We start from the raw sequence: 11,902 nt of genomic DNA, 5'->3' as shown, positions 1-11,902 counted from the left end.
ACTTGAATGAACTCGTACAGTGGGGCAGGGCTTTAAGGCAGCAACTCTACTGCTGCCCCACTGTGATGCCACTGCATGGTTACATTGGGATGTTGAGCTTTACGGAGAGAGAAATAACAAATGGCCAATTGAAAAATGGGCAAATAGTACCAGATCAGTTTGCTTAGCTTCAAGTAAGAAAAGCTCACAGGAGCCACTGTTGATGAACAATTGGAAGACATGCCTCAATATCCTCATAATGTTTCTGTTGGACCATTACATGTAATTGATACTAAACGCATCACATGAAACCTACATTGATTACAAATCCAATTTTGTGACTTCAAACTAAATGTCAAAAAAAATGGATAGCTCCTGTTAAGAGGTTTCACCAGAGAAATTGAAATGATATCTTAAATGGTATGCTTTTATGTTATTAGATATTATTTTTATGGAACTTTGAAGACATTTGAACACTGAAGAAGGCCTTTTGGTTCATTGGGAGCATGTCAATTCCTGCTCAGAAATAATCCCCTTCTTCTGCTTTAGACTATAGTCCCTCAGTTCCTACCCTGGTACCTTTCCGAAATCACTGCTGGTCTCTGATTCCACTGCCCTCTAGACAGAGGGTCCATTTAATAACTTGAAATTGCTTGCATTAAGGTTTTTTTGTTTGTAATTAATTTATCTTCTCTTTAGCAGGTACAGATTGAGCCTGTGCAATAGGGTGGACAAGACATGGCTGCAGTCAGCACCCAGCAGTCATATCCATCTCTTCAACGACTCTCAGTCAGAAATAATGATGAAGAACTGGAAAGGATAGAAAATGGCAGCAGCAGGTATGGAAATCCTTTAAACGTTAAACTTTAGCGATGCAGCGCTGAAACAGTGCCCTTGAGCCACCGGAGTCCATGCCGACCAGCAATCACCCCAAACACTAGCACTATCCTATACACTGGGGACAATTTACAATGTTTACCAAAGCCAATTAACCTACCAACCGGTACGTCTTTGGAGCTTGGGAGGAAACCGGAGCACCTGGTGAAGACCCACGCGGTCATAGGGAGAACGTGCAAACTCCATACAGACAGCACCTGTAGTCAGGATCGTATCCTGGTCTCTGGTGCTGTAAGGCAGCAACTCTACCGCTGCACCACTGTTCCCTTTGGATCTCTATCATTCACTTTATTCCTGCCACGATTAGAGGGGAAACATTTGCTAACAGTTTATCCTGTCAAGGTGTTTCCATTCTCTTGACAATCAATGACCAGTATTTAGTCGATATCATGACCTGAGACAACATTCAGTAACGTTTGTTTGAAATGTCTTTAACCAAAGCTGTACGTCCTGCTGAGTTTCACTGTCTGTACTACTCGTTATCACTTTCCCCACAGCCAACAACAGACCATTATGGGCTCCACATTTCCTTGATCATTGTTGCTGGCTTTGATCTGTCTTTTTGCATACCTTTCATTAATTGTTCTATGTACCTTTTCATATCTCTCGGTTCCCTCTCCCCTGACGGTCAGTCTGAAGGGTTTCGACCCGAAACGCCACCTATTCCTTTTCTCCAGAGATGCTGCCTGACCAGAATTTTGAGTCTATCTTGGGTGTAAACCAGCAACTGCACCACTTTCCTACACAAATTATTGCCCCATTCCTAAATATGAAATGAAAATAAATTCAGAAGCCATAGGAATGTTTAGAGTTGGTTTAGGAAACATACGGTAGCTATTTTCAGCTCTTCTAGGAAAGACACATGATGTTTTCTACTATCATGTGACTATAAATGTAGCTCTGTGCGTTCGTACTGACTCTGACTGAATTTAATCTGCCATTATTGTGATCATTTCATTTTGGATTTCAACCAGGTTTCAGACTAGGAAAATTCCCTCAAACACACAGTCAACTAAGATTTCCTATTCTGCCCAGCTGTAGTTTAGTTTAGTTTAGTCCAGCAATACAGCGAGGAAACAAGCCCTTCGGCCCACCGAGTCCATGCCGAACAGCGATCCCCGCGCACTAACACTATCCTACACACACTAGGGACAATTTTACATTTACACCAAGCCAATCAACCTAGAAACCCGTACGACTTTGGAGAGTGGGAGGAAACCGGAAATCCCGGAGAAAACCCACACAGGTCACGGGGAGAACGTGCAAACTCCGGATCGAACTCGGTTCTCTGGCGCTGTGAAGCAGCAATTCTACCGCTGCGTGTTTCTTGAAAATCTATGGGAGCAGAATTATTGTCGCCTGACATGGTGACCGCGTGCATGGGTTTTCCCACGGTTCTCCGGTCTCCTCCCGCATCCCAAAGACGTGCAGGTTTTAACTTATTCAGCTTCTGTAAATTGTCCCTAGTGTGTAAGATAGAACTAGTATACAATTGATCACTGGTCGGCATGGACTAGGTGGGCAGAAGGGCCTGTTTCCACACTATCTCCCCAACATGACTCCATTTGTGCCAGCACTTTCAGTAGTTCTAACTGTTACTTCATTAATATATAAATATGTGGGCGTTAAAATAAACAGTTTGACTTGCCGTGTTTGTACCTTAAGTTCTTTGCTATTTACATTGTAAATGGTAGGGAATTGAAGAATACAGTTGAACAGAGGGATCTGGGAATAACCGTGCATAGTTCATTGAAGGTGGAATCTCATATAGATAGGGTGGTAAAGAAAGCTTATGGTATGCTAGCCTTTATAAATCAGAGCATTGAGTATAGAAGCTGGGATGTAATGTTAAATTTGTACAAGGCATTGGTGAGACTAACTCTGGAGTATGGTGTACAATTTTGGTCGCCCCATTATAGGAAGGATGTCAACAAAATAGAGAGAGTACAGAGGAGATTTACTAGAATGTTGCCTGGGTTTCAACAACTAAGTTACAGAGATAGGTTGAATAAGTTAGGTCTTTATTCTCTGGAGCGCAGAAGGTTAGGGGGGACTTGATAGAGGTCTTTAAAATGATGAGAGGGATAGACAGAGTTGATGTGGACAAGCTTTTCCCTTTGAGAATAGGGAAGATTCAAACAAGAGGACATGACTTCAGAATTAAGGGACAGAAGTTTAGGGGTAATATGAGGGGGAACTTCTTTACTCAGAGAGTGGTAGCGGTGTGGAATGAGCTTCCAGTGGAAGTGGTGGAGGCAGGATTGTTGGTATCATTTAAAAATAAATTGGATAGGCATATGGATGAGAAGGGAATGGAGGGTTAGGGTATGAGTGCAGGCAGGTGGGACTAAGGGAAAAAAAGTTGTGTCGGCACGGACTTGTAGGGCCGAGATGGCCTGTTTCCGTGCTGTAATTGTTATATGGTTATATGGTTATTTGAGCTCTGTCACAACGAACAATTTTACTAGATCAATGTCTCCGGGGCAGAAATGAAAGTACCTGCAGCCCACTCAATTTTTCCTTCCATAAAACGGAAAAAAATAATCACAATGTATTCTTCCATTGTGAATTTTCCTAGTACAACTTTTCCAAATCTTTTCCACTTTCCATAGAATGTAAATTCCAAGGAGTTATCTAACCCCACTTCTATCTTTGCATAATCTTTCTCCATATGTACAATAAAATGTAAGTCAATAAGAGAGAAGTGTTATTCCCTCCTGTTTTTTCATGGTGACAGTTCCTGACAAAAGTATGTGAGGCTGCCATTGATCTGTTTTCACTTCACTGACTGTTATAACCTGTCACGAGGCTTATAATGTCATAAGGTCATAAGATAATTTTCCACCTCATTCACACTCTGATTCTCTCTGTCCACAGTCTTTTATATTGCTCCGATTGTGCCCATCTTTTATCTAGAAACATAGAAAATAGGTGCAGGAGAAGGCCATTCGGCCCTTCGAGCCTGCACTTCCATTCAATATGATCATGGCTGAACATCCAACTCGGTATCCTGTACCTGCCTTCTCTCCATACCCCCTGATCCCTTTAGCCGCAAGGGCCACATCTAACTCCCTCTTAAATATATACAATGGACTGGCCTCAACTACCTTCTGCGGCAGAGAATTCCACAGATTCACCACTCTCTGTGTGAAAAATGTTTTTCTCACCTCGGTCCTAAAAGAAACTTCCCCCTTATCCTTAAACTGTGACCCCTTGTTCTGGACTTCCCCAACATCGGGAACAATCTTCCTGCATCTAGCCTGTCCAACCCTTTAAGAATTTTGTAAGTTTCTATAAGATCCCCCCTCAATCTTCTAAATTCTAGCGAGTACCAATCGAGTCAATCCAGTCTAGCCTTAAGTTCATTAGTGATAGGAGCAGAATAGGCCATTCGCCCCCATCAAGTCTACTCCGCCATTCAATCATGGCTGATCTATCTCTCCCTCCTAACCCCATTCTCCTGCCCACTCCCCACAACCCGTGACACCCACACTAACCAAGCCTCAATCAATCACGTGATCATATTGAATGGCGGTGCTGGCTCGTAGGGCTGAATGGCCTACTCCTGCACATATTTTCTATGTTTCTGTGTAACTCCGCCTTAAAACACATCCATTGACTTGGTCTCCACAACCTTCTGTGGCAAAGAATTCCACAGATTCACCACCCTCTGACAAAAGAAATTCCTCCTCATCTCCTTCCTAAAGGAATGTCCTTTAATTCTGAGGCTCTGACCTCTAGTCCTAGACTCCCGTGCTGGTGGAAACATCCTCTCCACATCCACTCTATCCAAGCCTTTCACTATTCGGTAAGTTTCAATGACACTATACAATTAAAAAAAATATATATATATATTTACTTGAAGTATGGTGATGTGGCCTTTAATAGAATATGGCATCGGTATGTCAATTTTGATGGCCTTCCATGACCTTTATTTCTCATTGTTTTTTGGTCAGGACTCACTCATTGTGCGAGGACACGTCTTCTGAGCTTCAAAGAGTGATCTCTGTGGAACCTAAAGGCCCGCAAGAATCCCGCCGGAATTCCTTCACTGGCAGAGGAGCCTTAGCCAGGTATTGTTAATATCTCTACACATGCCTCCATGGGTTCATTAAAATAAGTGTCTGAGCTATAGTCATCTAAAACTATTTGGTATTTTGAGCACTGTCGACAGACCTTGCCACGGACGATTAGGAAAAGCATCAGAATATATACTTAACGTCCAATGTTCTCCATCTTAAGATCATAAGAGATAGGAGCAGAATTAGGCCATTCAGCCCATCAATTCTTCTCCGCCATTCAATCATGGCTGATCTATCTCTCCTTCCTAACCCTGTTCTCCTGCCCTCGCCTCTGACAGCTGTACTAATCAAGATTCTATCTGTGTAGGAAGGAACTGCAGATGTTGGTTTAAACCGAAGATAGACACAAAAAGCTGGAGTAACTCAGCAGGACAGGCAGCATCTCTGGCGAGAAGGAATGGGGACGTTTTGGGTCGAGACCCCGTCTATCTCTGCCTTAAACATATCCACTGACGGCCTCCGCAGCCTTCTGTGGCAACGAATTCCACAGACTCACCACCCTGTGACTAAAGAAATTCCTCCACATCTCCTTCCTAAAAGAACGTCCTTTAATTCTGAGGCTATGACCTCTAGTCCTAGATTCCCTATTTTATTCTCGGCATTTAATCTCCTATTTTCTGTTGAAGTGACCAAAGATTGAGAGGGGATTGGAATGAAACATAAGATCCTGGGGGTTTCTATGAATGAGGATGTGGATATGGGGGGGATTGTCATATGGAATAGGAGTAGAATAAGGCCATTCGGCACATCATGGCTACTCTGCCATTCAATCATGGCAGATCTATCTCATACTCCTAACCCCATTCTCCTGTCTTTCCCCCATAACCTCTGATACCCATACTAATCAAGAATCTAATAAGATCACAAGTGATATGAGTAAAATTAGGATTGCTGTTGCCACAAGTTTAGGTTGCAATCAGCTCAGCCATGTGCTTATTAACTGACAGAGCATGTTCAAGGAGCCACATTCCTTGCTTCTGCTGCTAATTTGTAGGATCATATTAATCAAAGTAAAGTCCAGATCACACTTGGTATGAGAGAATGCATTGAAGTGAAGGGTCAGTGCTGAGCTGGGTGGTGTACACTGCCGACCAAGAATGCACTTGCAACCTCTTGGAATCATAGAGTGATACAGCATGGAAACAGGCCCTTCGGCCCAACTTGCCCACACCAGCCAACATGTCCCAGCCTCACTAGTCCCACCTGCCAGCGTTTGGTCCATATCCTTCCAAACCCGTCTTAGCCATGTACCTGTCTAACTGATTCTTAAATGTGGGATAGTCCCTTGCCTCAACTACCTCCTCTACAATGTTACAAAATTTTGTAGGTTCTAAACATCAAGTCTGCAATTTATCCCATCAGATAAAGCATAACAATAAGTTTAATTTGACACCAAATTCACTTTCATATCTCAAGTATTAAAAAAAGTTATGACCATTTTCATACTCGGAAATTAGCATCTTGTTCCCTATTGATTTTCAATGGACATTACAAAAAAGCTGTGATCTTGGATAGTCAAACGCCCATTTCTTAAGGAAAGATTAACATTTTTTAAATAGCCTAAGTGTGCCAAAGAGTATTCACAATAATTCACAATATAACATGATTTTTTATATCTAATTTACATTAATTTATAGGCCAAATGGAAGGAATTTAGTGTCCATTGCTGTAAAACAAGCCCATTTAAATCGCTTTCTAGTGGTTCCCAAACGCGCTGGTTTAGAACCATAGTGCTGGATTAGTGCCCTCAAATGCCGAGAAAAATACTGCGGGATATAAAAAGCCCAAAATGAACCACTCGCTATAGATAACTTGATAATCAGGGTTATATATATGCCCCATTTAATGTAAAAATAAGGTACATACCTTTAATTGTTTGCTTTATAATACCCTGGGGCTGCGAGAGGTTGCGAAATCAGAGAGTAATTTTAAAACTATTATAACTATATTATCGAGGCCTATAAAACTAATAATACCTTTTGCGACCGGGTCTTGCAGCGATTTTTCGTTAATGATTTACTAGGCTGAACATCTGCGATTAGTACAGCCTAGTAAAAATCGCGTTTTAAACCCGCTCCCTCCAAACAGCGCCAAAATCGCGGACATGGCTGAGGGCAGATTCCCAATGACGATTCAGGTAGGTTTTGTAACATACCTACCTCTAGCAGCTTGTTCTGTACAACCTCTTTTTCCAGGTTAACTAATTTCATCGTCGTATTGAGGAACTGGGCGACTCAACAAATCCACACCGAAGATGAGAGGCCAGATTCTTTCTTGGAGCGCTTTCGGGGACCAGATATAAAGGACGTATCAAGCCGGGAGAGTAACACGCAGTCAGTCGCGGGCAACCCAGAGCAGCAAGGCAAGAGGAGCAAGAAGTAAGTTGCAGTCCACTGCACGAGAGCTGAGATGACTCCAGTTGTTCCCAAGAACCTAGTGTGGCTTTCAAACTAAATCAAGCATTTCAAAGTCTGATCCCCATAGCTGGCCTTTATTTTACTCAAGCATCGACAGTCTCTAGAGAGAGCTGGCTGATGGATTTTGATGCCAATATATTAGCAACGTAATTACATGGGTTCATGTTGGCACCAATAAGGAGTGTATAACCTGATGTGGACATAAGCCATTTGCCATCCTTGCAACCATAGTGTTTATTGGTGGTTCCTTCACAACTTCTGGAGTCATTCCAACATTTTCTACTTATTTCATTCTGGTTGCGTTTTTCATGTCTCTTTTTGTGCTATATATCACAGAAACATATCCCTCGATGCCAGCCCTTGTTTATAAGAAATAAGCGTTAAATTAAAATCTTGGATGTTGAATGCTGGAACAGAAGATTTTTTTTTTACTGTCGGGTTAGGTGACTGAAACCAAGACTGGAACCAAGAAGTGCCAGTGGTAAAAGTGGGCTCATTTGCCACTTACGATTCCAAGCAGTAAGATCAAAGTGGAGAGCTAGTTTGGCATTCAGGGCTAAAGGCTTATTGCATTTGTGGAAAGCAACTTGTCATCCACAAGTCCTGGTGTTCATCTCGTAACCCTACTGACACTTATTTACAGGCACAGATCACAGTATTAGAATCAAGGAATATAGAACCTAAGAGCTGCCAAAACAAAGGTGTGCTGTAAAGGGACTGTCCCACCAGCATGCGACTCCATGTGGCAAGTGTGATCTAACGTGGTCGCTTGAACCGTACGGCCTCGCGGGGCCGGTCCCACTTTGATCGCCGGAGCCGTATGGAGTTGTGCGGAGCTGGTCCCGACATCGCGCGGGGCTCCGAAAAACTGACCGTGTTCAAAAATTCCGCGCGGCAAAGGCCTGCCGGCCCGCAGTCGCCCCGACGCCGTACGCACTGCCTCGACGGGCGTTCGCAAAGTCTTGACGCTGTACGTCACGCGCAAACTTCCTGCGGACTTCGCTCGAACTTCACATCACTCACCTCGCCTCTCCGAGCGGCTTCCCCGGTCCGGGATTGGTCGCGCTTGCCGCATGCTCCGCCGCATGCTTTGTGGCTCCCCGAGGGCCCCTGTACGTGGGGATCACTCGCCCCATCCGTGTGACCCCGTCTTCCGGTTTGAATGGTCGCGCGTCTGCCGATGCAGGCGCATGCTGGTGGGACACCGCCTCCTAAGGAGAATGGGTCGATCTAGGAAATTATAGAGTTTTAACAACCCCCACCGTTTGTACAATCTATGACAACCTCACAGGGGCTTCTCAAGGATTGATTAGAATTGATTGTCCATGAAATAAAGCAAATCAATAAATATAAAAAACTGGCATGGGAAACAATCCCCGGGTCCATCTCCTCTAAGAGCCTCATAGTGTTATATAGCGTGTAAACAGGCCCTTCCGCCCCAATTTGCCCCACTTCTCCGCCCAACAATTCCCAACCCTAACTAGTTCTCCCACCCCCTTTCCTCTCCATTCCCTAACTTGTAATCTCCCCCTAACCTTTCCCTCCCCCGGCCCTAGCAGGTCTCAAAAACTGATTCTTCCAAGCACCCCTAACTCAGGGTCCCCCCCTCTCCTCCCACCTGTTCTCAACCCCCCCTCTCCCCCCTTCTCCTCTCGTCCCTCACCCCACCCTGTGGTGTCCTCTCCCCCCTGGAGCTCCCCCCCACTTTCTTCCTCTCCCCCTTTCCTCCCTCTCCCCCCCCTTTCCTCTCCCCCACCCCCCTGAACTCGGCACGTTCCCCTGTCTCTCTCCCCTCCCCCTTTCCGCTCTCCTCCCCCCTTCTCTCTCTCCTAGTTCTCTCTCCACCTACAGCGAGCTCGGAAGAGAGGGGGAGACCCTCCCTCTCTCCCCCCCTCTCTCCCCGAGACGGGTCTCATCCCCCCCGCTCCTCGCTCCCCCCCTTTCTAACAGAACTCCCCCCGTGATCTCTCCTCCCCCCTCTCTCTCCCCTCCCCCCCTCTCCTTCCCTTTCCCTCTCCCTTCTTCCCTCCCCCCCCTTCTCTCTCTCCCTCTCCCCCCCTCGTCTCTCCCCTCTCTCTGTCTCTCTCCCCTCCCTCTGTCTCTCTCTCTCCCACCTCTCTCCCTCCCCCCCACTCCTTCTCTCCCTCTCCCTCCCCTCTCCCTTCCTCCTCCCCTCTTCCCCTCTCCTCCCCCTCTCCCCCCCCCCTCTCCTCCATCCCTCTCCCCTCCTCTCCTCTCCCCCCTCTCCTCTCCTCTCCTCCTCTCCCCCTCTCCTCCCCCTCCCCTCTCCCCCCCCTCTCTCTCTCCCCTCTCTCTCCTCCCCCTCCCCTCTTCTCCCCCTCCTCTCCCCTCCCCTCCCATCCTCTCGTCCCCCCCTCTTCTCCTCCCCCCCCTCCTCCTCTCCTCTCCTCCCCCCTCTCCTCTCCCCCCTTCTCTTCCCCCCCTCTCTCTCTCCTCCCCCCCCACCTCCTCTGCCTCCCCCCCGCTCCTCTCTCCCCCCCTCTCTCCCTCTCTCCCTCTCTCCATCCCTCTCTCCATCTCTCTATCCCTCTCCCTCCCCCTCTCCATCTCTCCCCTCTCCTCTCAATCCCTCTCCCCCTCTCCCTCCCTCTTTCTCTGTCTCTCTCTGTCTCCCCTCTCTCCCTCTCCCTCTCTCTCTCCTCTCTCTCTCTCTCTCTCTCTCTCTCTCTCTCTCTCTCTCTCTCTCTCCCTCACCCTCTCTCTCTCTCTCCCTCCCCCTCCTCTCTCTCTCTCTCTCTCCCTCTCTCTCTCTCTCTCTCTCTCTCCCTCTCCCAACCCTCTTTTTCTCCACCCTCTCTTTCTCTCTCTTCTCTCCCCTCCCCCATCTCCTTCTCTCTCTCTCTCCCCCCTCTCCCTCTCTCTCCTCCTCTCTCTCTCTCCCCCTCTCTCCTCTCTCCCCTCCCTCTCTCTCCTCCCTCTCTCCTCTTCTCTCTCCCCTTCTCTCTCTCCCCCTCTCTCTCTCTCTCTCCCCTCCTCTCTCTCCTCTCTCTCTCTCTCTCTCTCTCTCTCCCCTCCTCTAACTCTCTTTCTCCCTCCCTCTCCTCCCTCTCCACCTCTCTCTCTCTCTCTCTCCCCCTCCCTCCCCCTCTTATCTCTCTCTCCCCTCTCTCTCTGTCTCCTTCTCCCTCTCCCCTCTCTCCCCCTCTCCCTCTCCCTCTCCCCCTCTCCCTATTCCTTTGTCTCTCCCTCCCTCTCCCTTCCCTCTCCCTCCCCTCTTCTTCTCCTCTCCTCTCTCTCTCCCTCCTCCCCATCTCTCCTCCCTCCTCCTCTCCCTCTCTCCCCCCCCCCTCTCTCCCCCTCTTCTCTCTTCCTCTCTCCTCCCTCTCCCCCCCCTCTCTCTCCTCCTCTCTCGCTCCGTCTTCTCCCCTCTCTCCCTCCCTCTCCTTTCTGTTCTCTCTCCCCCCCTCTCTTCTCCTCCTCCTGTCTCTCTCTCCGTCTCTCTCTCTCCTCCTCTCTCTCTCTCTCCCCTCCCTCTCCTCTCTCTCTCTGTCTCGCCTCTTCCTCTCTCTCTCCCTCACCTCCTCCCCGCCTCTCCCGCTTCTTTCCTCTCTGCCTTCCCCTCTCTCTCCCCCCTTGTCCCCCTCTCCTCCCCCCCTTTCTCCTCCCCCCCTCTCTCTCTCTCTCCCTTCTCTCCTCCCTCTCTCGCTCCCCGCTCTCTCTCTCCCCTTTCCTCCTCTCTCCCCCCTTTCTCTCCCCGCTCTCTCTCCCCCCCCTTTCTCATCCCCTCTCCTTTCTCTTTCCCCCCCTTTCTCCTCCTCCCCCCCTTCTCTCTCCCCCCCTCTCGCTCTCTCCATCTCCCCCCCCCCCTCTCTCTCCCTCTCTCTCTCCCTCTCTCTCTCTCTCTCTCCCCCTCTCTCCCCCCCCCCCCCCCTCTCTCCCCCCCCCCCTCTCTCTCCCTCTCCTCTCCCCCTCTTTCTCTCCCCTCCTCTCCTCCCCTCTCCTCTCCCCCCTTTCTCTCCCCCCCCTTTCTCTCTCGCCCCCCCTGCCCCCCTTTCTCTCCCCCCCTCTCCCCCCTTTCTCTCCCCCCCCCGTTCCTCTCCTCCCCTCCCCCCCCTTCTCTCTCCTCCCCCTCTCTCTCTCCCTCTTTCCCTCCTCCTCCCCTCTTTCTCCCCTTCTCTCCTCCTCTCTCCCCCCCTCTTCTCCCCCCCCTCTTCCTCCTCCCCTCTCCTCTCCTCCTCATCCGCCCTTTCGCCCCCTCTCCTCTCCCCCCCCCTTGCCTCCTCTCCTCTCCTCCCCCTCTGCCTATCCCTCCTCCCCCCCTCCTCCCCTCTTTCTCTCTCCCCCCCCCCCTCTCCTCCCCCTCTCTCCTCTCCCCCCCTTCCTCTCTCCTCACCCCTCCTCTCCTCCCCCCTCTCCTCCCCTCTTCCTTCTCTCCTCTCCCCCCCCTTCTCTCCTCTCCCCCCCCCTCCTCCTCCCCCCCCTCTCCTCTCCCCCCCTCTTCTCTCCCCCCCCTTTCTCCCTCCCCTTCCCCCTCCCCTCTCCTCCCCTCTTCTCTTCTCCCCCCCC

At 48.9% G+C, this 11,902-nt stretch overlaps 1 protein-coding gene across 1 annotated transcript in view; it reads left to right on the top strand.

The window, feature by feature from the left end:
* Positions 1-694: 694 nt before the first annotated feature.
* cnga3a (cyclic nucleotide gated channel subunit alpha 3a) overlaps positions 695-11,902 on the top strand; it is a 34,918-nt gene continuing 23,710 nt past the window's right edge. The window contains exons 1-3 of the mRNA XM_055636519.1: positions 695-818; positions 4,833-4,949; positions 7,154-7,336. Coding sequence (XP_055492494.1) covers positions 718-818; positions 4,833-4,949; positions 7,154-7,336 — 401 coding nt within the window. The 5' untranslated portion in view covers positions 695-717. The remainder of the gene's footprint in view (positions 819-4,832; positions 4,950-7,153; positions 7,337-11,902) is intronic.

Source organism: Leucoraja erinacea, chromosome 6 (assembly GCF_028641065.1).
Source record: "Leucoraja erinacea ecotype New England chromosome 6, Leri_hhj_1, whole genome shotgun sequence".
Taxonomy (NCBI): Eukaryota; Metazoa; Chordata; class Chondrichthyes; order Rajiformes; family Rajidae; genus Leucoraja; species Leucoraja erinaceus.
The sequence above is the reverse complement of the archived record's forward strand: the minus strand, read 5'-3'. Positions and strand labels throughout refer to the sequence as shown.